This window comes from Bubalus bubalis, chromosome 8, assembly GCF_019923935.1.
Source record: "Bubalus bubalis isolate 160015118507 breed Murrah chromosome 8, NDDB_SH_1, whole genome shotgun sequence".
NCBI classification, from domain to species: Eukaryota; Metazoa; Chordata; class Mammalia; order Artiodactyla; family Bovidae; genus Bubalus; species Bubalus bubalis.
In genome coordinates, this window is record NC_059164.1 from 111,236,596 (window position 1) to 111,262,705 (window position 26,110).

The 26,110-nt window shown below is 45.8% G+C and overlaps 1 protein-coding gene and 1 long non-coding RNA gene across 2 annotated transcripts in view; one reads left to right on the forward strand and one right to left on the reverse strand.

Moving 5' to 3' along the window:
- The window catches only part of CNTNAP2 (contactin associated protein 2), a 2,308,807-nt gene that overhangs the window by 2,246,476 nt on the left and 36,221 nt on the right, over positions 1-26,110 (forward strand). The window contains exon 22 of the mRNA XM_025292067.3: positions 21,589-21,828. Within this exon, the coding sequence (XP_025147852.3) occupies positions 21,589-21,828 (240 nt within the window). The remainder of the gene's footprint in view (positions 1-21,588; positions 21,829-26,110) is intronic.
- Positions 703-7,178, reverse strand: LOC123334845. Its single transcript, XR_006552998.2, has 3 exons — positions 6,865-7,178; positions 1,550-1,698; positions 703-914 (listed from the first exon to the last, which is right to left on the reverse strand). It is a non-coding gene; the product is annotated as an uncharacterized LOC123334845 (long non-coding RNA).

The window sequence follows — 26,110 nt, forward strand, 5'->3', positions numbered from 1 at the left end:
CAAGGGACTCTCAAGAGTCTTCTCCAACACCACAGTTCAAAAACATCAATTCTTCAGCGATCAGCTATTGTCCTACAAATGTTCTTATACAAATGGCACTGCTATTGAAAATCTCAAATAGAATTATTCTCAAGAGTCTTCAACCAGAGTGAAAGTTCTTTTAATTAAGTACCTTCGTTTTCAGGGATGAGTTTTCACACACACACACACAAATAGTTGGAAAGCAAAAATGAGAATTTGCACAAACTTTCAATTTAAGCACACGTGTTTTTATCATGATGGCTGTTACATAGAAGTATACATTTGGCAAAATTCATCAAAAGTCTACACTTAAAATAGGTGCATTTACTGCATGCAAAGTTTGATTCAAAAGTTTGAATCAAACTCAGAAAGTTTGATTCAGAAGATAAAAAGCAAACCAAAAAAAGAATCCACTTTTATATTCCTTTAGTATTTGTGTGCCTGTCTCTAGCTTCTGGCATTTTTATTACCAAGGATTTTGGTTTGAGTACAGTCATAATGAGCAGAGCTATTATCAAAAGCTTCCTGTATGAGGACTAAAGTTTAGCCAGGAAATTAACTTTTAGCCTTAAATTCATGTTATTTTGAGAAAAACCAAATGCACATCTCTGAATAACAGAGTTGTACGGCACATCGCAAGCTTGCACAACTTGCAAAGTCAGACAAACCCTGGAAATGAAAGCGCTCCGTGGCGAGCCTTAGCAGGTGGCGAGGAGTGATCAAGGAGTCCATTGTGGTTCCTGATAAACTGAAGAGGCCCAGTTTTAAGCCTGTCAAACAAACACCAGCATTCAGGATTTTGAAGCAAATCCTAATTCCAAGAATTTCTTTCCCATTGCATTTTTCTGGCTCCTCTTGATAAGCAAGGCAATCTTCAGTTCTCTGAACTGTTTCTGTAGAAAAATCATGGACATGGGCCAAGTTATCCAGCTCTGTTAGGGTTTAGATGCATTCCTGGACTGACCCAGGAAACTGTCTGGGGCAGCCTTCAAGCTGCTGGTCCCATCCCAGGCGTGCTGAGGGTGAAGATCGAGACCCCCCTCAGGCCTTTTTGGAGCCCCCCAGGAGCCCAAAGGAAAAGGGTTGGCAGCCTCTGCTGGGGATGCTGGGCAGGGAGCGGAGGGGAATCTACCCAAGGGAGTGCTTTCTCACTCCTGAGTCACCTCTCCCCTCTAAGCAGCTCCTTACACTGCTCCTTCAAAGTCAGAAACACACAGGTTCTGAACAGAGCCCAGCTTTTGCCCTGTGTCCCTTTCATTCCAATGCTTGAGGTCCCAGAAGCAGCAGCAGCCTGCTTGACTGGTGAGAAATCCACACTCCCCATTTAGGTGTGCCTTTGGACATAGAAACTCTTTCCCTGGACTCCCTGGGATGCCCTGGCCCCAGGCAAACATGGAGAGTTCAGACCCACCCTGATGCAGAGAAAGGAGTGGTATTACTGACAAAACAAACCCTCCCAAACTACCGAATAGATTAAACAAAGGAAAGCTTGCCCTTAAATGAGATGGATGTAAAGCAGTGCACTCACTGAAAGATGGAAGTTTGGCTGATGTTGTCATTCTGGTCCTGAGGGTGGGCAACGATGCTCCAGACGTAGACAGTACCAGACCCACTTTCTCCATACATCAGCCTCCAGCTGCTCCTACAGACACTCGGTGCCCAGATCCTCTCATTGTTCTTTCAGTATTAATAGCATTAAGAGAGTTAATTACAAAAGTATTTCAGTTGGCGTCTTTTTCTCTGTTCCTCTCTAAGCGTTCATAGTTTGCCAAGTTAATTTATACACTTAATATCTGTGATTTCATATGATCCTGGGCCAGGGCTCTTTCTTTACTGGGAAGCAAGCCTGTTTTCAGTCTCTTTATCAATCTGCTTCCAGTTATTCAAAGACTCCAGACCTGGGAGGCAGCCTATGAAATGAGGCAGAGTGGAGTCCCCATATGTGAGCGCTAGCAATAAATACTCTGCTCAAACATGATGGATCCCCTGTGCTGTGAATCAACATCGATTTCTCTGGAGTTCTTTCCCTCCAGAAAAAAAAAAATTCATGGAATTTGGAAAGAAAGTAATATAGCGTACAGTTAGAGGGGAACAGAATCCAGCAAAGGACTGTCTGTATCACTAAGGAGAGCCACGCCATGTGCTTCCTGAATCCCCATCATCTGAGTGAACATTTTCATTTCCATGGCAACTTAGGTCTCAGCAAACCAGAACTGAGTATCAAGAACACTGGCTCTGCATGGATAAGCCATGTGACAAGTTACTTAATGGACTTGGTTTTCTGATCTATAAACTGGAACTATTCATACCTACCACTAGGATTTCATTTTGAAAGGAGAGTGATGCCCCTGTGTGGTGGCAGGCACACAGAATGTAATGACATTTGCATTTTACTAGTATTCACAACATTCACTTTTTAAACATTTTTCTGTCTAAAACACAGCATCGTTTTGTTCAGTTTGCACTTTTTTCCATTTCACTTGGCATGTGTGACCTTTCCATTCACTCACTCTTATAAAATCACCCTAAATAACTAGAACTTAAGAGAATTATAGCATGTAAAAATATGTCATGTGCTTTCTGCAGCCCATAAACTCACAGATAGTAACAGTCACCAGGGGTGTGTCATCAAAACAAATAATGCAGATGGGAAGTTCTGGTTCCCTGATGGCCACGCTGCCAAGGGATGGCTCCTGGGCGTCAGACACCTCTGGACTGAATTCTGGTTTAACCAAGATCCAAGACGTGAACGCTCGAACAACAGAGCCCCCTGGAGAAAATGCCGGTGTTTTTGCCTATTTAACGATCAGTATCCTTTATTATGGGCTTCCCTGGTGACTCAGATGGTGAACAATCTGCCTGCAATGCAGGGACCCAGGTTCGATCCCTGATCCTTTATTATGGGCATCCCAGGTAGCGCTAGTGATAAAAGACTCTGCCTGCCAATGCAGGAGATGCAGCTTCACTCGCTGGGTTGGGAAGATCCCCTAAAGAAGGAAATGGCAACTTCCTCCAGTATTCTCGCCTGGGAAATGCCATGGACAGAGGAGCTTGTGAACTACAGTCCATCGAGTCGAAAAGATCTGGACACAGTTGAACACACACACACATTCTGTATTATATTCACTTTCCTATCTTTGTCTTTGCCTGATGTTTATCTGCGTTTCTTCCTATTTGCCACACCCTCGCAGATGAAAAGCACAGTTTTAGAAGCCTCTATTTTATATACGAAGCCTCTCCTGGCTCCACTCCATCTTCCTTCCCGTCAGACCCTCCCCACCCCTCACCTAGGATGGCTGTGACGGTCTCCTCCTCCAGTTTCCACTTCCTGAGTCTTCTCCAGTCTATCTCCTCCACCAATGCCAGTTAGACTTGACTTATACACAGCCTTGATTGCACTGCTCCGTGCTTGTAAATTCTGGGTGATGTGTGTTGCACCACAACTTTTTTAAAAAGAAGACCTTTAAGAGATGCTCCCATGCTAACCCAATCAAATAGAAACTGATCTGAAACATGAAGCCCACCCGTCTTCTGCAGGAGGGCTTTCAGCCTTCTCCAGCCCACTCTGTGGCACTGCCCTGTTCGTGCCCCACTGGTTTCCTTGTTGCAGGATCTACACATCCCCTTCTCTCCCCTCCTTTTCAGCCTACTCCTGTCCAGTGCTCTTTCCAGCTGTCCCTTCCTGTGGGCTACCCTTGACCCTTTTTACCCCCATCTAGATCTGTAGGTTTTATGCATCTGAATGTGCATCATGGCCTGTGTCTCATTTGGCCTTGGCTGGTGTTTGTTCTCGACAGTGAGGTCTCTGCAGGGGATTGTGGTGTGCTGTTTGTCTCTGACTCATGGTGCCAACACAGGACTGTTCAGCAAGAAGTATTAGTAAGTATTCCTTGGTTCAACTAAACATTGGTATGTCCAAAGAGGACGTATGATTAAGTGTCTGTTCAGTCACCAAGTCGTATCCAACTCTTCAGGACCTCATGGACTGCAGCTCACCAGGCTTCCCTGTCCATCACCAACTCCTGAAGCTTGCTCAAACTCATGTCCATTGAGTCGGTGATGCCGTCCAACCATCTCATTCTCAGTTGTCCCCTTCTCCTCCCACCTTCAATCTTTCCCAGCATCAAGGTCTTTTCCAGTGAGTCAGTTCTTCCCATCAGGTGGCCAAACTATTGGGCATTGGAGCAGGGCCCACCCCCCAATCCAGTGTAGCCTCATCTTATCTTGATGACATCTGCAAAGACCAGGTTTCCAGGAGATGGAAATTCAGTGTATCTTTTTAGGGGACACAACCCACAACAGCATCCTAACAGGTCTTTGCTCTGGGGGCTGATCTGGTCTGATCACCATGCTAGTATCTGTGGAGGTGCTGAGCTTTGGGGCTGTTATGCTGTGGGTTCCTAAAGGTCACCATCTCGCCACCACTTCCCTCCTGTCCTAAAGTGCCCAAGCCCAGCCCCAGGCCCCTGTGGGCCCACCCATCCATCCAGCATCTGGCTGTGTGCAGGCAGAGGGTCCACAGTGCCACCTCAGCCAGCAGACACGGGGGTGCTCACAAGGACTCCGCAGAGCTCATGTGCCACACTGCTGCAGAGCTCTCACAGGAAGCTTGGAAGTCAGCCAGTCTGCACCTGGGCAAGCAGGATCCAGCCTCAGGCCAGCCCCTAGTTTCAGCCTTCACACATGCATGTGTTGTCTCAGGGCCATTCCTTTGCCTGGAGTGCATGTCCCCTGGATAAAGACTCTAGCATCCTCGTTTAAGATGAGTCATAGCTCAAGTGTAATCTCAGCGGTGGCCTCCCCAAATGCCCTGTCTAAAATGATATCTCCTCCCATCACCCCATCGCGTTCCTATTTGTTTTGCTTATTACTAACTTGGTTTTTGAGCTCACCCTAAAGACATTTTGTTGTTTTTTAGTCGCTCAGCCATGTCCTTCTCTTTGCAACTGCATGGCCTATAGCCCACCAGGCTCCTCTGTCCATAGGATTCTCCAGGCAAGAATACTGGAGTGGGTTGCCATGCCCTCCTCCAGGGGATCTTCCCAACCCAGAGATCAAACCTGTGTCTCCTGTATTGGCAAGTGGATTCTTTACTGCTGAGCCACATGGAAGCCCCTAAAGATGTAGCCCTTTCATCTTTCACTTACTCATTCAGTCATTAATTCATACAACAAATAATATTACTGTTCAGCATGTTGTCAGAATACACCATATAATATGCAAGTAAATGATAGTCCTCAAAGGCAAAACTCTTTCTCAGTACTGAGTCGCTACAGTCATTATTCCATAAATCCTGTATGAATGAACAAGTGAGTGAAGATTCCATGAGAAAGTTGATCTGTATAAGACTTTCATCTCAATCTTGCAGTAAAATTAAATGCACAACCTTTCCAGGGAATCTTGCCCAGGACCAAACATTGAGGAAAAGATGTGTGAAAAATAGATAGCATCATGGCTAAAGAAATGTCATTTTTTGAAGAAGATGAGTCTTTTATTATTTTTAAAATGCTTCACGATTTTTAAAATGCTGGTGGAGATAAAGATGATGTTCAGGAGGGAGCAAGCAATGAATGGTTTTTGATTTCTAGTGACTCCTGCATGAAGGCAGCCATGCCAGAGTGTAGTGAAATGGTTCTTACTCCACCTTGATCATAAAGAGACCAGTGACCAAAAAGAAAGGTAGCTTCAGACCTTTATTCAAAAATGCACCATCCAGGGTTGCTTCACAGCTGTCCCCATGGCATGATAAACAGTGTCCCCAGATCAGCCCAAGCCACCAAGAAATGTCACCAGACATGTTCTGCAGAGGCTGACATACCCATTAGGCCCAGTAACTGTAGTTCCTGGAGCCAGAGTATTAATACTTTTAGGGACTCATGCAAATGTTTGAATTTTAAAATCAGAAGGAAAAAAAAATGAACTTTTCGGGGAAAGAAAATGAGTGAATATATTATAAATAGGACTTCCTTTGTGGTTCAGCTGGTTTAGAATCCAACTGCAACACAGGAGACCTGGGCTCCATCCCTGGGTTGGGGAGATCCCCTGGAGAAGGGAAAGGCTGCCCACTCCAGTATTCTGGCCTGGAGAATTCCATGGACGGTAAGGGTCAAACATGACTGAGCGACTTTCACTTTCACTTTCATATTATATTAACATATCCACCTTTTTACCATCACAGACCTAAAATACTGGTTGGATATTTTTCTAAGGCTTTCCCGATGGCCCAGTGGTAAAGAATCCACCTCCAATGCAGGAGACATTGTTCGATCCCTGGGTCGGGCAGGCCAAAGTGCCCAAAGGCTCTGAAATTTAGAATACGGCCCTGTTTTCAGGTATCCTGGAGCTAAGAAAGCCTTCGAGATACATAATTCCGTGAGAAACCTGCAGTGTGCTCATGCCAGAAGAGTTAAATCCTCAGTTATCTAGAAAAAAAACCCAGCTCTTCCAGGCTGGTTCCGTTTTCCCAAGATGCCTAGGGTTCACAATAACATATCTTAGAAGAGAGATGAATGCCATTGCCCCATAAAATACTTTAAGCTCCGACCATCTCTGCAACAAAGCACGCAGAGTGATACCGAGAGAAAATGACTCCAGTGCTGGGAAAATGGGTTTTCTCAAGGTGCCGCGGCCGCTGTAATTTGCACCTTTTGAAGTGGAGACAGAAGCGCTGTCGGGAGGTACAGGCCTCCAGGAGAGGAGAGGTAATGATGGCATAAGAGAGGTGCCCCGCTGGGCGACTGCACGCAGCTCGCACAGTCGGAGCTGAAATGAAGGCCCCCCTGAGCAAACACCTCACAGCGAAGCCCCAGTCCTTCGTTCAAAGGAAAAGGAAAATCAACAGACCTGTAAACCCCGCCTGAGTCCCCGAAGTCACTTGATTTAGGTAAATTGGCGACAGATGCGAGCTCAGCGCCTTCTTCACATCAGCTCTACCCTCGCTTCGCTTCGCGCTTGAAATAGTTTAGACCAGAGTAATCGGGAGTAACTCATAGTCCACACGGGGCTGAGGCTTCAGTTACAGTGCTACGTGTGTACTAAGTCACTTCAGTCACGTCCGAATCTTTGCAACCCTATGAACTGTAGCCCACTGGGCTCCTCTGTCTGTGGGGATTCTCTAGGCAAGAATACTGGAGTGGGTTGCATTTCCTACTCCAAGGGATCTTCCCAACCCAGGGACTGCACCTGCATCTCTTAAATCACCTGTATCGGCAGGTGGGTTCTTTACCAATAGTACCACCTGGGAAAGATTGAAGGAGGGAGGAGAAGGGGATGACAGAGGATGAGATCATTGCATGGCATCACCGACTCAATGGACATGAGTTTGAGTGAGCTCTGGGAGTTGGTGATGGACAAGAAGCCTGGCGTACTGCCGTCCATGGGGTCACAAAGAGTCGGACACGACTGAGTGACTGAACTGAACCAGCTGGGAAGCAGTCCATGATCCAAACATCAGGTAGTAGACCTCTGCGGTTCCTTCGTCTCTGTCATAGGAGACATGGCTTCAAGAGTGGTGGCCTCCACTGGACACACCCTAACTGATTATTGCTGCCTGGTTCAGAATGATCCATCCTGAATTTAGCACCTCTCTGGGCTTATTCTGACCACTATACGGACAGTCTCATAAACCACCTCCTGGGCTAGAATCGGCACCCCGTCCTTTCCCTGACTCAACCCCATCGCACCCCTAACTCCTAGAGTGCTCATGATTAAAATGCCCTCCTCCTGTTGCGCTGGGGTCGAGGAGGGAAGAAGGAGGGGGTCTGTGCTGTCGTTAGGTGTGTCCTGTCCAACTTGATGTTGATGGTGATGGGGGGAGGGTGGCATGTCCAGCTATAGAAAGTAAGCACTCATGTCTGCTCAACTTCTCTAGTCAGATCCAGGCCATCATTTCAGCCCCTTGGTATCACTTTGGGTCATAACCCTGTCATCTTATATAGAGACATCCCTTTCCACCAAATGTTGTGAGACACACATATTTCCATCAATATGCCATGGATGTCCTTATCCAAATGGCCAAAGTCTGTCAACCGGGAATCCTACCCCTAAAATTTTCCCTTGAAGCTAACATCAGTGCATGCTAAGTCACTTCAGTCGTGTCCGACTCTTTGTGATCCCATGGACTGTAGCCCACCAGGCTCCTCTGCCCATGGTATTCTCCAGGCAAGAATACTGGAGTGGGTTGCCATTTCCTCCTCGAGGGGATCTTCCCAACCCAGGGATCAAACCCGCGTCTCTTGCGTCCCCTACATTGGCAGGCGGGTTCTTTGCCACTAGCACCGCCTGGGAAGCCAGTGACGCTGTGAGCAGAAGCCAACATCCACCGTTGACCAAATTTCCCCCACTATGCATCTCCTCATAAATCTACGTTTAAAATGCCACTCGTACAGTTGTGAGCCCACGCAGACCAGCCTCAACCATGAAAATGTCATGAGATACCTAAGAGCATGCTGAATGTTGATAGCCTCTGCCCGTGTTCCCCAACCTCGTAGGCTGTTACTCCTGAAAATAAGGGTGTTGGTTTTAGAGGAACTGCGGAGGAAAAGGCACTGGTGCGGGGAATACACTCGGATACCCACAGGCCTGCCCGGCCACATCCTGACTCCAGCATCCAGGTCTGGACCCCCGAGGGGACCCCGAGGCATCCTGAGCAGTTACAGTTGTAGAGTTCAGATTCAAGTACCGATCCAGTCCAGTTTGGGGGTTCAGCCTCAGAGCATTTAGGCTCCATCTTCTAGATGGCATTGCATGCATCAGGGCCCCAAGGCGTGAGTTCTTTCTTATGTTAGTTATACAACATGGTGAGCAAGTCGAGGGGACCCATCCCAGGGCTCTTTCTGGCAACAGGGCTCTGCTCTCTTCTGTGTGTTCCTAACATTCTCATCACCCTGGGAACTCCACCGCCCTCCACCCCTGCCTCGGTGTCTGTTTCCTAACACTTTCCCGTTTACACTGTCCTGTAATCTTAGTCCTTGAAGGATTTTCTTCTCTTGGGTAAGATGGCCGTAGTGGCCTTCTAGGGCAGGAATTAGAATACTAAGTGAGAACTAGGAAAGGAAACCACTTTTTATTTTACTGAATCATTCAATTTGACACTATCAGGAAATGTAATACATTCGTTTTTCAAAATTTTCCGATGCTTTTCCTAGCCTGTACTTTTTTTTTTTTTAATTATTTATTTATTTGACTTCACCAGGTCTTAGTTGTGGCACAAGGGATCTAGTTCCCTGACCAGGGATGGAACCTGGGCCCCCTGCCTTTAGGAGTGTGGAGTCTTAGCCACGGGACCACCAGGGGAGTCCCTAGCCTGTACTTCTTTATGCGGCTCTCAATGTGTATGAGGTCAGCACCCTTCCCTCCTCTTCTGGTTGCCCCAAATTCCCCTACTCCCCATGGAGTTAGCGTCAACTGACCATGGGCTGGTCGTGGCTGGAATGCTCTTCAATGTTTGGGAGAAGAACTAAGGAAGAAACTTAGGCGCTGACACCCACTTTCCTTATAGCGTTGGCTACAGTTCAGTAGGGCTTTCCAAAGCTTAAACACAAAGAAAAGTTTTAGCCGAAGCAGGGCATACAGTTTTGTCATTTTGTACACAGGATTCTGTTTGTGCTGCTAATACATTACGATGCAAAAGCAAACACAGAGGCCTTCCTGGTGGTACAGTGGTTAAGAATCTGCCTCACCATGCAAGGGACGCTGGTTCAGTCCATGCTCAGGGAAGATTCCACATGCCGCGGAGTAACTAGGCCCATTCAACCACAACTGCAGAGCCCATGTGCCCACCCTAGAGCCTGTGCTCCACGATTAGAAGCTGGTGCCCAGACGCTAGAGAGTGGCCCCCGCTCATCCACAACTAGAGAAAGCCCTCGTGCAGCAATGAAGACTCAGCCAAGAATAAATAAAATAATTTTTTTTAAGCAAACATGGAATAAAACCCAATGAGTAAGAAGTTCTTTCATTTCCAGCTCGTGGGACTTTCAGACCATACACATGTGTTCTGTTCTCCAGTAGCAGGTAGCTGGGCACGTAGCCTGTATTTACTGAGACTTTGAGAGGTAAAACCAGCCTGGTCTCTAATGAACCAGAGCACCACACACAGCTCTGTGGTTTGACTGACGGGTACGTCCACTTTTCTGAAAGGTCTTGTCACTTTCAGCAGAGCTTGTTATTCTTTGCCTGGAAAAATCATGCATGTCGGCAGGGCACCCCGAGGCTGCAGAAAGGGAGGGGCACCCAGCTTTCTGTCTCACATCTGACAACCTAAAACTTTCAGAGAAAAGTGGAAAACCGTATTTCAGTGTGACCTCTGTGTGAAGCCAAATGTCTGTCGTTTTGGAAACAGCAAAAGGATTTTAAATGGTAAACTGAGGCATATTAAAAATTTTAAGAGTGTTTTGAGCAAAAATTGATTTGAACCAGCAGCATTTCAATCTAGCAGATAAAAAGCACTAAGAATCTGTATAAAGTGAAAGTCTGTTTATAGGTAGAAAGGAGTGGGAACACTGAGATTATACTGGCAAAAAGACAGGTTGGTTATTTCAAAGTTACTTTCCTTTAGAGAATCAGATCAGATCAGTCGCTCAGTCGTGTCCGACTCTTTGCGACCCCATGAATCGCAGCATGCCAGGCCTCCCTGTCCATCACCAACTCCTGGAGTTCACTGAGACTCACATCCATCAAGTCAGCGATGCCATCCAGCCATCTCATCCTCTGCCGTCCCTTTCTCCTTCTGCCCCCAATCCCTCCCAGCATCAGAGTCTTTTCCAATGAATGTCATGGGTCAAACAGATTACCTAACCAGCGCTGATCAGATGATTCCTGATGGACTGGTTTAAGATTCCACTGTTGACAGAGCCGATGTTGTGATGTTTAAGCCTCAGTTTGGTGACCTGGAGCTTAGCATAATTGACTCCATGTTGGGGCTTTTGTTCTTAACAAGGATCATATCATTCCCGTCATATTGTAATCACAGCTATATTATATATTTTAAATTTATTTATTTTTCATTGGAGGATAATTGCTTTACAATATTGTATTGGTTTCTGCCATAACAAGTGTGTTGTATTAACTAGCAATCATGGTAAGTTTGTAGTTTATATATCTACATATACATATCGACATCTATATATACATATCTATATATATATACACACACACCTATATATATATACACACATACATCTATATACTTTACATCCATATTCTTTATATATATAGACATAGATCTGTATCCCTCTATATATAGATTTGTCCCCCAAACCTGAGGGACTGTGATCAGTTTATACAAATACAAATGTAACATTCTGCAAAAGAGTACAGTAGGCTACCATTTTCATATTAAGACATTTGTTACTGATGTTTCTGAAAAAAAAAAACCTCGTTTTCTCAATCCTTGGGAAAGGATTTACAAACTGAAACGTAGCACAGATGATGTAGAAGGAATCGAAGATTCTGCTTCTGCCTGCAGATTGCCGTTTGTGATTGAGTTAGCATATGTCACAGGTCAAGGGCTGTTTAAATTACACCTGCGTATCTTAGTCCTGCCTTCCTTCATAAAAGAGAAAAGCATATAATAGATACAACAAAATCTCATTAGTGTCTTTCTTTCAGGGATTAATAAAAAGTCAGGGTGCATAATTTATACATCAATTATGTATATGGATTTAATTCTAGCTGTTCATCTTCTGAAAGGCAGCTGGTCCGCAAAACATCACTGATCAAAACACATTGCCTGTAAGCACAGGAGCTAAGGCTGAAGCCAGATTCCAGCATCTCAGGGCCCTGCCTAGTGTTTATGACTTAATCATGTTGGAATTGAGGAATGAGGTTTATTTGGTTTGGTGTTGCTTTTTTAGATTAATGCTTTTGACTTTTTTGGTTGGGGTTTGGGGGGGAATCTTTTTGTTTCAGTTGCTTCCCACTTGTTTATTCTAGGAATAATCAATTCTGAGACCCATTCAGGCTCCTGTTATTACAGCTATGACCGAATGGGAAGCTTGCGGACACCCTCATACCCGCACCAGCTGCACTCTCACCAGCTACATTCTACACTTTCACCTGGTGAAACCCAGGTGCTGAGCACTAACCCGAGGGTCCCCTCCCCACTTAGGGTGGCTGCCAGCCCCGCAGGACCTGCCCATGTTTTCAAGTCTACACCAGATGACTGCTCAGCAACTTCATCCCAGCGTGATTTTCCAAAGATTATTTACATCTTCAGCCTAGCAGCGATTTCAAGCCCACTTCCTACTCATTTCATTAGGTCCCATATAGCCATGCTCTAAAGGGTTTATGTAACACTGGATATTCACCTTTAGCTGAAGAGTCAGTTTAAGAGCCACACAATAGTATTTTCAGAGACCAGTGTGTTCTTAGTGAGATGGACAGATTTCCAGGTAATAGTACTTCTGGAAATAAATATATAGTGATCTACTGGATCTAAATTCACTACTTCCCCTTCCTTTTTCAAGGCCACGTTCCACAGCCCTTTGCCCTTGAGGCTGATGAACTCTGGCCCCCAGTGAACCTTGCTGTGCCTAAATTTCCAGAGTGCTCGGCACTTCCGGCACAAGCAAACTGCATGACGGACATTTAAGGTTCAGTTCCGGTGTGGTCAGCAAGCAGTCACCGGCCGATTGCTTCTCGCCAGGTGTAGACTGTCCGTGGGACACAGGGACTGAATGAGGGACGTTAGCTCTCAAGGAAACTGTAAGTCCAGTAGAGGCACAAATTCAGGTTTCTGGCCTGTAAGGGTAGGGAATGAGCATGCCTGGGCCAAGTGGTTAGAGCCAGGAGCCGGATCTGAGGGGGAGTCATTCGGAGCCCCCCTTTTGAAGGGCGGGGGGACCATGGTGTTCTAAGTGATGGAGAATCACGGCTATCATGGAGGAAGGTGGAATTTCATCTGAAGGGAACAGAGGCCACTAACACCGAGAATCAAGGGTTGGAGGTCCAATGGTATAATTTTCGCCATTTCCAGTTACATATTTTCCATTTCCGTTTACCTACATTACTGTTATTAATACTTTTCTTTAAATGGACTTACCATTTTTTACTTAGTGAAAGTGAAAGTCGCTCAGTCGAGTCCGACTCTTTGCCACCCCACGGACTATACAGTCCATGGAATTCTCCAGGCCAGGATACTGGAGTGGGTAGCCTTTCTCTTCCCTAGGGGATCTTCCCAATCCAGGGATCGAACCCACGTCTCCCACATTGCAGGTGGATTCTTTACCAGCTGAGCCACAAGGGAAGCCGAAGAATACTGGATGGGTAGCCTATCCCTTCTCCAACAGATCTTCCCGAGCCAGGAATTGAACCTGGGTCTCCTGCATTGCAGACGGATTCTTAACCATCTGAGTATCTGGGAAGCTTAAATCTGTGCTGAAAGGACTTCCCAGTTGGCACTAGTGTTAAAGAGCCCACCTGCCAATGCAGGAGACATAAGAGACACAGGTTTAATCCCTGGGTTGGGAAGATCACCTGGAGGGATCATGGCAACCCATCCCAGTATTCTTACCTGGAGAATGCCATGGACAGAGGAGCATGGGAAGCTATAGCCCACAGGGTTCCAAAGAGTCAGACATGACTGAAGCAACTTGGCACGCATGCTAAAAGGAAAATGTTTATAATTTCCTTTGGAAATTTTGCAATGTGGTCATGAAATGAAATACCCGTAGTGCTTGCTATGTGAAGTTCTATACTCCTGCCTCCAGAAGTGTCCAGTTCCATTCTTTCTTTGTTAAAAAGGGAACATAGCAGGTATGGTTGGCGGAAAATACAGTCCAGTCCCAACCGGTGCCAACCTAAGACCCTATCTTTGCAGGATGGAAAGAAAATTGAGAGGAATTTAAGTTTGTCACCCTGAGATTGGATGTTATTTAACATCCAGTCTGTGAGTAACGTAAAACCATCTCCAGTGCCGTCAGTGGGACATATTCCTCCCGAGAGTTGAGGGCAGGACTAGAGGAGGGACGATGCTTTGGGCCGATGGTACCTGCAGTCTCTGCAGAGGAAAGGGGAGGTCTGCCATCCCGTTCTGATCCCCCAAATTCTAAAAGGCTGACCCCCTCAGCCCCTGGCACAGTGAGGGGCACACAGCAGAGCCTTAGCAAAAACCTTGCGTCAGGTCTCATCAGCCTTCTAAGATCCCTGGGCTCTGTTTCATAAACAGTAAGACATTAAGTTAATGGTGATATTTCATGTTTCATAATATCACATCCCCCAAGAAAGGAGTTTTGATAGAAAATCCTAAAAAGTGTAAAACCCGACAAAAATTAGCCCTCGAATAGATTCCATGGGATACTCAAGAAGCCTATATAGATGCGTTTTGAATCGTCTTAAAGGAAAATGAGAAATGTCTTTGTGAGTTGGATCAGAATGCGTGTCCCGTCGCTGAGGAGGCTCCCGGGTGCCCTCCAGGTCCTCGCACAGTCGGGTCCTCGACCGGTCTGGCTTCCTTCTCCCCGCATTTCTTGCTCCTCAAGTGCCCTTTCCTCTTCTCATTTCTCAAACACTCCTGCCTGTCACTCGGTATTCAGCAACTGGGTAAGAAAGAGCCTGGAGAGCACGCTAATGCCTTGCGGTGTAATTGCTGCACCCTCCTTAAAAGTATTGTCAAGAGCATTTCATTTTAAGGTTTCACCCGGAATTGCATCAGTATTTTTAATGGGCTATTTTCTAAAACCCATATCACCACGAATACAAGACGTTAAAGTACTAACGACAGCTTGAGAACTTAATTTCAGGAGTGACTGCATCTCTGAAATTTGCATGCTTTGAGCAGGTTTTCCCCCAGATTAGCCCTGAGCCAAGACATCTCCACACAGAAGGTAGCTTCTTACAGTAAATCGTATTTAATATTTGGTTTCACTAGAACCCCAGTGCAATGAATTTCACAGATTAACGTAATTTAGTTTTAAGGAGCTCAAAGGCACTAAGGTGATAGTGTTACTGTCATTTCTTAGATGTCCTTAAGTAGTATAGATTTTTATCCCAGATAAGTGTTTACAGAACTTGCTGGTGCTTTAACCGATGCTGGAAAGGCTCTGCATCAGTTCACAGCATTTTGAAAAGTCTTTATTATTGCCCCACTCACTACTGAAACAATGGTCTTAAAGGAGTCTCTAATAGCCATTTAAATTTTTTTAAAACAAAACTTCACTGTGCCATTCTTATGAAGAGTCCCTCAATAGAAATGCTCCAAATCCAAATGAATATAAAACTCCATAATATAGTCTGTTTTTCAGAGAGAAATTGAGAATATGAAACGTGTGACTTCTCTGCTTTTTTGTATGAAGCATAAATGTTCATTCATTGACAAAACCTTAATTTCTCCAAACCCTAGTTTCCCCATCTATGTTGTTGTTGCTCAGTTGTGGCCGACTCTTTGCGACCCCATGGACTGTGGCATGCCAGGCCTCCCTGTGCGTCACCAACTCCCGGAGCTTACTCAAACTCATGTCCATCAAGTCGGTCATGCCATCCAACCATCTCATCCTCTACCGCCCTCTTCTCCTCCTGCCTTCAATCTTTCCCAGCATCAGGGTCTTTTCCAATGAGTCAGTTCTTTGCATCAGGTGTCCAAAGTATTGGAGTTTCAGCTTCATCATCAGTCCTTCCAATGAATATTCAGGATTGATTTCCTTTAGGACTGATTTCTTTAGGATGGACTGGCTTGATCTCCTTGCTGTCCAAGGAACTCTCAAGAGTCTCCTCCAACACCACAGTTTGAAACCATCCCATCTGTGAAGTGGGGATAATCCTGTTTGGCTCACAGGGTTGTTAGAAAACAGTGGAATACTGCATAAAAAGTACTAAACAGGGACTTCCCTGGTGGTCCAGTGGCTAAGACTCCGTGCTCCTACGGCAGTGGGCCTGGGGTTCGATTCCTGGTCAGGGAACTAGATCCCACATGCCACAACTAGAGATCCCTTGTGCCGCAACTAAGACCTGTTGTAGCCAAATAAATAATTTTTTAAAGTACTCAACACAGTACCTCACACATGTACCAATTTTGGTTTATAGTGGAAGCTCTTAATGTCATTATCACATGGTCCAGAGTTCGAACCATCTGGCCCTGAAGAGACAAGAGCATCTGTTGTACTCGTGGCCCCCAGGGGGAACGGGTCTCAGCCAAGGGTCTTCAGAAGCACATCCAGACACTGTCCGGGTTTGAAAGTATTGGTTCTGCTTTCCTGGGCATCAGAGCCCTTGTCTTTGTGACCCAGCCACCTTTTAGGAAAAGAACTACGGTTGAAACCCTGGGGGGTTTCCCCAATAGAGAGGAAGCACAGACGGGGAAAAGCTAAAGCAGAGCCTGGCCCCTAGAGTCCCTGCCTCCCTCTGTACCCCTGGTTCCTGGTCGTCGTCAGAACCCCCTGCCTTGGGCTCCCCTCTGGCCATCTGCCTTGTGACACTTACCCCTCTTTTGAAGTCAGAAGGAAACAGGGGAGGACAGCTCTTTAAGAAGTGGGGACCACACGGTAAATTGGGAACTGTCAGGTATATACAGCCGTGAGACCACTCATTTTCTGCGGTGTGATCAGAAGCTTGCCCTTTCTAAAAAATATATATATACACATATACATATATATACATATATATATATATATATATATATATTTGACGGCACAGCTCTAATAGTTCTGGCATGTGGGTATCTTCTCTGACCAAGGATCGATCCCAGGCTCCCTGCCTTAGGAGGGAGGAATCTTAGGCACTGGACCACCAGAAGTCCCAAGCCTGCCCATCTTAAAGTTTAGGAAACTGTGTCAAGGACCATATGAAAGGTAGCCAGGATCAGAAGTGTCTTACCCACCTCGCTAGCAGAGGAAACAAATCCAAAATGGAGTCTCCATAGATTCTTCAGTGGCTGAGCAAAGGATGCTGGTAAAGAACGGGCATTTTATCCACAGTGTAGCTCTGCCTTGGCCCTACTTCAAGGAGAAGAACCCCTGTCTTTGCCCAGGGTGTTTGCAGACCTGCTCAGAGCAATAACTATGCTCCCCTAGAATTATCTTTCTAATCTAATATCTAATGTGGTTCCCACCACAATCCCCTGCAGCTTAAATATCATTGAGTTTCTTACTGAAATACAAGCATCTTAACACGATCTTCAAGGTCTTTCCCAATCTGGCCTTGAGCTCTGACCTCATATGAGGCCCCCAGGTCCCAGAACCAAAACCTCACAAAAGACTCAACCTGGAGTTCTCATTCCATTCATTCTCGAAACCTAGTTCTACAAAAGATAACAAGCATTCACCAATGCTTGTGGAGAAGTTGGTGGGAATGGGGGATTGTTTATTCACTATGAAAAATAGTGCAGAGGTTTCTCAAAAAGTTAAACATAGAACTACCATGGGATCCAACAATTCTGCTTTTGGGTATGTTCACTAAAGAATTGAAATCAAGACCTTACAGATGTCTGCACTCCCATGTTCAGAGCAGCACTATTCACAATAGCCAAGGCCTGGAAGCAACCTGAATGCCCATTGACAGAGGAATGGATAAAGAAAATAAAGTAGACAGTGAAGTATTATTCAGCCTTAAAAAAGAAGGAAATCCTGCCATTTGCTACAACATGGATGAACTTGGAGGATGTTATGCCAAGTGAAATAAACTAGACACAGAAGAATAAATACTGCATGATTCCACTTACATAAGGCACCTGAAATAGCCAGTCATAGAAGCCAAGAGTGGAATCATGGTTTCCAGGGGCTGGGGTGGGGGGTTGGATCAGGAGATGTTGGTCAAAGGTGCATACTTTCACTTATGCAAGAAGGAGAGTGCCTGTAAGTTTAACAAGACTGTATTGTATACATAAACATTTGTTAAGAGGGTAGCTTTTATGTTAAGTGTTCTTATCACCAAAAACAAAAACCGAAAAAACCCTAGTGTTACTCCTCCTGAAGTGCTTTCCAGAACCCCATGCAGGCCTGCCTCCCTGGTTTACCATGTGTGTGCTCAGTCACTCAGACGTGTCCAACTCTTTGTAACCCCATGGACTGCAGCCCACGAGGCTCCTCTGTCCATCGGATTTCCCAGGCAAGATACTGGAGTGGGTTCCATATCCTCCTCCAGGGGATAGACTTTAATCATTTCACCAAGCACAAAGTTTGCTCAGAACATTGTAGAGGTTGAAGCCCGGGTCTCTGCCTGGCCTCAGCAGGTAGATCTTAAGCCTCATTATCTCACACATTACACAGGGACAGCAATGCTCCCTCCTCCAAGGGTATTTCTAGGAATTAAATGTCCTATTTGCATGGGACATTGAGCACATTTTAAGGGTTCAACAAAGACTGACTCTTGTTACTGGACAGCTTGTGTTCACAAGTCGAGTTAGCGGGTTGTATGCTTCTTCCCCAGTGAGGCTATGGGCTACCCAGGGTGCGTGCATGCATGCGTGCATGCCAAGTTACTCAGTCGTGTCCAACTCTGTGCAACCCCATGGACTGTAGCCCACCAGGCTCCTCTGTCCACGGGATTCTCCAGGCAGGAATACTGGAGTGGGTTGCCATGCCCGCCTCCACTTCCCAGGTGGCGCTAGTGGTAAAGAACCCACCTGCCAATACAAGAGATGTAAGAGAGGTGGGTTCGATCCCTGGGTGGGGAAGATCCCCCAAAGGAGGGCTGCTCAGGGTGAATCCTTGGATTTGTCTGCCTTCCTGCTTCTGCTCCACAGGTCCAGTACCTGTGATAAAGTGAGTGGAATGGAACTGACTTGAAGTCCCACAAGATGGCAGGAGCCACCAGTCCCAGAATCTTCCTTCTGGAGTGCTACTCCAAAGCTGGACAGGCCAAAGTGACCCTCCTTTAATTGGCAGGAAGCAGCTGATGGAGCTGAGGTCGTTCCCAGCTTCCTGCCACCATTGGCTATTTATTCTGGTGCCACCACTACGGATGAAGCCAGAGAAATAGCAGGAAGCTGAGCTCCTCCTCCCTACCCTGGGATCAGAGTCCTCACAGGTCTCCTTGATGTGAGGATGCTCCAGGAGAAGGCAGATTGCTGAAGGGAGGATGTGAGTGTTCATCACTCCCTCAGTCGTGTCCAACTCTTTGCGACCCCATGGACTATAGCCCGCCAGGCTCCTCTGTCCATAGCATTCTCCAGGCAAAAATACTGGAGTGGGTTGCCATTCCCTTCTGCAGGGGATCTTCCCAAGCCAGGAATCAAACCCAGGTCCCCTGCATCGCAGGCAGATTCTTTACCATCTGAGCCAATGTGGAGGGAGGGGGTGGAAACAAAATACCGGAAATGTCTGCCTGGAAGGCAAGTTGGTGAACGTAGAACAAGGGATTCTGACAATAGATGAGGAGATGAAGAATGGATCGCCGTGTAGCCTGCAAGCCTTGAGGAAAAGGCAAGGGAGGAAAAAGGCAGGTGTCGGTGGGACCAGAGCCTCTTCCTGGTCATCAGAGGAACCCTCAGGACACATCCTGATGGCAGGATTTTTGTACACAGTGGCGGCTGCACCCTGCCTCTCCATCTTAAATGGAATGTGCTTTAGCTCAGAGTCACAGACTGAAATTTGCAGCAGAAGAAAATATGGAGAACCATTAATTAAAATTTCTTTATGTACTTGTCTAAGTGAGACCCTATGAGCATCCCCAGAATTACTGTCTTCATCATCGTCGCCCCTGTTGTCATCTCGTCTACTAATCGAAATTTACATGGGACTAGTGCAGGCCAGCCAATACACTGATTTTTTAATGTGATGAATAATCAATACATTCATTTCTTGTGCCCTCAAGGTCTGAAAGCTCCCTTCACCACTGATTTATTCTTTAATTAATGGAGGAGTAAATTTTTTTACAAGACTATTTCACCTGTATGCATTCCCCCATTAAAAACATCACCTGCTCTGAACCCAGCTTTTTAAAGAAGTATCTAACTCCTGTTTTCCAAAGTCTTTATTTTCCACAGTTCAAGTGGAAGGGTGAATAGCTCACATCCACGTCCTTGTATTTAAAAGGTCAGCATCCTGTTAGCATAGTCTCCCACCCGGATACAAGCTCTGTGCTCTTCTCTGGAGAGCTGGTTGCCCACCCCCTGGATTCGAAGCCCTGCATCATCATTGCCCATAGTTTAGCTGTGGGCCTCAGACCTTAACCATATCAGGATCACCTGGAGGGCACGCTGACATTCAAAGGGCCGGGCGCCACGCCCTGCAGCTCTAACGCCTTCCCAGGTGATGCTAATGGTGGTGGTCCAGGAACCACACTGAGAAGAACCATGGAGTAGGAGGGCCTAGGACTCCTTCAACTCCTCATTCTGCTTGGTAGGTTCTAGAATCCAGGGCCATGGTCAAGAAGACACTTGCTTTTGCTTAACTGGTATGATGGGTGTGCGTGTGAGTGCTTAGTCTCTCGGTCATGTCCGACTCATTGTCACCCCATGGACTGTAGCCGGCCAGGCTCCTCTGTCCGTGGAATTCTCCGGGCAAGAATACTGGAGTGGGTTGCTATTCCCTTCTCCCGGCGATCTCTCTGACCCAGGTATCAAACCTGTGTCTCCTGCATTGCAGGCAGATTCTTTGCCGTCTGAGCCACCAGGGAAGCCCATGTGATTTATTTTTATTTTTTTGTTTATTTGGCTACACCAGGTTTTAGTTGTGGCATGTGGAATCTAGTTCCCTGACTAGGGGTTGAACCCGAGCCCCCTGCATTGGGTGCAGAGTCTTAGCCACTGGACCTCCAGGGAAGTCCCAGTGTGTGTTTATATTAATTCAAACAGTACTTTGGAAATGCCCCCACCCAGACTCAGCCCTGATTTGAATGTTAGTGTAGGAGAAGAGGCTGAACTTACAGGTTTAGGGGAGGTGATGATTCTTAAATGCATTTGTATGTTTGTGATTGAATTAGGAAACTTTCCTGACTCCCAAAACACCCTTCCCACACTAGCTGGGATTCTGGAAGCCTCAGAATTCCCAGAGGACTGGATTCTAAAGAAAGAAAATGCCTGATTATAGGCTGTGTGTGTGTGTTAGTCGCTCAGTCGTGTCCGACCGACTCTTTGCAACCCCAGGGACTGTAGCTCGCCAAGCTCTGTCCATGGGATTCTCCAGGCAGGAACACTAGAGTGGGTTACTATTCCCTTCTCCAGGATTATAGGCTGTAGGAATCATTTTTTCTTTTTTTTTTTTTTTTTTAAAGAATTCTAAAGAAGAAAATAAGAGGCACAAAAGGAAACCTTAATCTACCAGGAGGTCTGGGAAGTTATATGAGAGTCACTGAAGCATCAGAAAAGAGGTGAAAAGTCAGTCAGAGCCAAGTGAGTGTTGTTAGTTTCAGCAACATCTCAAGTAGCTGGAAGGTAATTAGGAATGGATTTTATTTTAGCGAATATAGTCTTACTCTTCTTACCACGTTCTCCAGTGACAGAGAAGGTCCTTTTAAAGTGAAGTCTCCAGCCCTAAAGCCTTATCCAGTCATTAATGTTTCATCTGAAAGAACATAGTATCTTAAACTGAAAGCCAAGAGTAAGATTTGGACACAAATGTTCAAAGACAAGAGTATACTACTGCTCTGATCTAGTGAGTGTACACGATCTTTACTTTCTCTTTCTTTCTCTTTTAGAAACAGGGAAGATCGACCAAGAGATCCACAAGTACAACACCCCGGGATTCACCGGCTGCCTCTCCAGAGTCCAGTTCAACCAAATCGCCCCTCTCAAGGCGGCCTTGAGGCAGACCAACGCCTCAGCTCACGTGCACATCCAGGGAGAGCTGGTGGAATCCAACTGCGGGGCCTCCCCGCTCACCCTGTCACCCATGTCGTCTGCCACCGACCCCTGGCACTTGGACCACCTGGATTCAGGTAAAGTCCAAAGCCCTGTCTTGGATAGAATGCTTTATTTCTTAAGCCTCAGTTTTCTCTTCTGTAAAATGGGGATTAATAACAGAACATTGCTGGTGACATAGTTGGGGGATTAAGGAAGTGAAGGAAGGTATGAACAGGGTGCTTAGCGCTTCCGGGGCTCAAAACGTACCTCTGTATTCTTGCTCTGGGCCAGAAGTAAATAAGTTGAAGGGAAGGAATATTGTATTATTGACTCTTCTGCATTTAAGTGAAATAATGAGATACCTAAATGGATGTCTTCAACGTGACTGTCGGATAATCTGATCAAATCACTTCCTTGCTTCTGCCTTTGTGATTCGGCTGCCATGCAGCCCCGCCATCCACATTCTAATATTAAAAGATTACCTGAAACTGTCAGGTTCCTCTCCCAACAGTGTATTTATACACACAACCCTGTAGCCTTCCAGGCTTTAGGGGTACACGTAGGCTGAGAAAGCCCAGTGGATTTTTACCATTTCTGCAGGTAATAATACTGGTCATTTGAAAGCATAGCACTAAAATGAAGGGATGCAGCGGTCGGCTGCAAAATTAATTGGATGCGAATTCAGTGACCACATGACCCTGAGTGATGGGGAGCCTGTGGGTCCCCCTCCTTGCCCTACCGAGATGGTCGGGCTGCTTGAGTAAGTGCTTCAAGTCTCTGCTCTTTCACTCTAAGGTATGAAGTGGGCGATATCTCTGAGACACCTCCAGACCTACTGATGAGTCTCCAAAGTGGTGACTGACTTTGCTGATGCCCAAGACAGGAAGGGGCAAGGCAGGACGGGAGGCCTGGGGTCTGATACCATCACTGCCTCTGCCCAGCGGGTTTCTTAACCTTGTTCCTCAGTCTCCCCACGTCTGAAATGAATACCTAACTTAGAGAATTCTTTGCAAGATGATGGATTTAAAACACTTGGCAGAGCGAGCCATCGACACGGAGCAAACCAGACAGAAGTTTAGCTGCAATAACACTAACAGAGTGGTTGCTATTATTATATTAGATTCAACTTGCTATGATGTGTGAACGTCCAGTCAAGGCTCTCTAGTCCTCCCCGACCCTAACTCCTGATATGTAACAGTGCATCATGGAAACATCATTGTGTTTGATTCCTTATACATATTCCACCCCCAGACACGGTTATTTATCAGCTTCCAGGAATCTCTTGTCATCATGAATTCTTGCCAGGATTTGCCTGCTAAGCGTTGTGAAGCTTCAAAAAGAAGCCAGAATTGCCCCATTGTCAGAATAGACAGACTAAACAGTCCTCTTTGTTCCTCACAAATGGGTTCCAATACCATGGAGAGGGTGCTGTGTGCCAGGAGTACTTAAAAAGAATTCCCTTCTACGAGTATTGTTAGGATGACACGGCAGCTGGCTTTTCCTCGTGGGCTGGCTTGAACAAAGGGAAGCAGTCCTGGTGCTGAAAGAAGAAAAATAGTGAAGATATGAGATGGGACAAGGCCTTGTCAGGGCTGCAGAGGAGAGACTTCTCAGATTCTTCCAAATGCCCGGGTTGGTGGAGACAAGGTCTACGCTTTGAAATAGGCAGGTTCCTATTGCTGTTACAGCTTCTCACTGCTTGAGACCATCAGCGTGTGTGTGTGTTCTTGGTCGGCTGCCAAGAAATCAGTTTCTATAAGCCTCTAGACGCTCCTTTGGTCCAACAGGAGTTCGTATTCATTCTTGCCTTAATTAGCAAACTATTTGCTTGAAGGTCTGTGAGATCCAGTTGTAAAGGCCAAAGTTTGAGTTGTTTGTTTTTCGTGTTTATTTATTTGGTGGCACACGGGATCTTTAGTTGTCGTGTGTGGGAACTAGTTCCCTGACCAGGGATCAAACCCGGGCCCCCTGCATTGGGAACACAGTCTTAGCCACTGGGCCACCAGGGAAGTCCCAAGTTCATTTATTTTTTAAAAAATTGTGCTTTATATATGACACTTTCATTCTTCTGATTGATGTAGCAATGTGTATAGGGAACATTTCAATGTTCAAATTAGAAGTCTATTACCCAGGTATTACAGTGGCCTGACCTATATAACACAAGGTCCATTTGCAGAAATTTTCTGTTTGTACTTGGGCAGAAAGTTCTTATCTGGTGTTTACCATTTGCTGTATCAGTCTCATCATCATAGTTTATTCTGTAATTGGAATTCCAGGTTAATTTCCATAATGGGTAAATGCTTATAAAGAAACGTGTGTCTCCGTCTCACAAACTTTATTAAGAGAACAGAAAACCACTTATGAGATATGACAGAGGCTTGTTTAGATGACTTTTTTTTTTTTTTTTTAGGTGAGTGGAAAAGAGAGAATGGGGGTTGGGGGCTGGACGAGGGTGCAGAGAAAAAAATAGATATAAGGGAAGATTATTTAATATCAGACTCCAGAGGCTTAGTGTCTAGGACAAACTTTTCCTCTACACATGTCTTCATAGAGAAACAGAAGGTGGGGGAGACCTCTGGGAAGAACAAATGGGCTTCTAAAGGAAAGACAGGAGATAAGAAAGTTTGTGATAATGTTGTTCATGCCGGCATGAATGGTCTTTGTCCTTTTCAAGGCCATAAACCCCCCCCTGGAAAGGGTGATTTCGGGTAGCGTTGCTCTTGGCCTCCTTCTTGGGACTTAAAAGCTCCCAGAAAAGGAGATTTATGGTCTCATTCTATTTGTAGTTGGATATGGGAAGTTCCCAAAAGATTTCTTTCTGCATCTGTCAAATCCCAAATATCCTTGGCTTAAAATAATCTTCATACCAACTCTGGGGTTCTTGGTAGGTCCTCACATCAGCAATTGCAGCCTAGTTCTTGTGAGCCTAAATTTGTCACTCTGAATTCTGATTCCGGGGTTTTGCTTTTCTGGATAATCTTTTTTATATGACTCAGGAGACTCACTATCAGATATTCAGAAACAAACAACAGTGTATACACAAAGATACCGTTTCTCGCTGTAAATCATGTTACTTGAGGCTGTACAGGTACAGGACGGGAAGAGCTCCTCAGTCCTGGTTTGACTAGGGGACATTTGGAAGGAGATCTGTGTGATCTGGTGCCTTGAAAAGTGTGGTCCTCACCAGCGGTGTGAGTATCACCTGGAAGCCTGTTAGAAATGCAGAGCCCAGGCCCTTCCCCAGACCCACTGAATCGGCACCTACGTTTTAGCCAGATTCCCCCATGACTCATGTGCACAACAGAGTCAAAAGCGCTCACCTCTATCTCAAATGCATTTTCACATCACCTGGGGAGCTCTTAAAACCCCCAATTTCCAGGCCGCACCCCTGACCAATTAAATCAGATACTTTAGGGGTAAGATACAGATGGCCAGAGATGTAAAACCTCCCCCAGGTGACTCTAATGTGTAGCAAGATGGAGAATCACTCCATCACTAAATAAGAGAGCTTAATAATCGCCCCGCCTTGGCAAACCCTTCAAAGTGAGGTTACCAAAAGAAAAGAACAGTGAATACCCAGAAACAAGTTTATGAAAAACAGTGAAGCCCTTCAGTGGTGAAATCCCAAACTGAAAGGCTATGGCAGTGAGCTTGCCAAAGATTGGGCTTCTCTAACCATTTCACAAGAAAGCTCATGGGGACTGACTTTTTATCGGTACTTGAGGAAAACTAGTCTGCCTACTGGCAACGGGAAAAACACACTTGGAACAAACAAACAAGAAACCCACAGTGTGGGGTCAGACTCAAGGCCTCCCATGAAAATGCATCTTTATAGAAGGAGCTTCAGTTGGAGGAAGTTGCCAAATTATTATTCAGTTTTTTTAAATCAGTTGCAAGCTTAATTTGGAAGGATATCAGGGGGAGAAATGCTGCTTTAAAATGAAGTATGCACATTTATTTTAAAATAAAGCATGCCCCTTGCTGTGAAGATAGGGTGTCTGTGTCTTTAGTATTAAAGAGAACTTCATGATCAACTGGGGCTTCCCTGGTGGCTCAGATGGTAAAGAATCTGCCTGCAATGCAGGAGACCTGGGTTCGATCCCTGGGTTGGGAAGATCCCCTGGAAAAAAGGAATGGCAACCCACTCCAGTATTCTTGCCTGGAGAACTCCATGGACAAAGCCTGGTGAGCTAGAGTCCATGAGGCCACAAAGAGCTGGACAGGACTGAGCAACGAACACAACCCAGTGAACAACAAGGGCTCTCCACTTCATGCCACACTGGAGTATTTGCTTTGCAGAAACCTGGAAACTAGAATTCCAGACATCCATCCTTTGGTCTTATGTTCTTTCTGCTCCCTTGTGTTTCTTTCTTATGT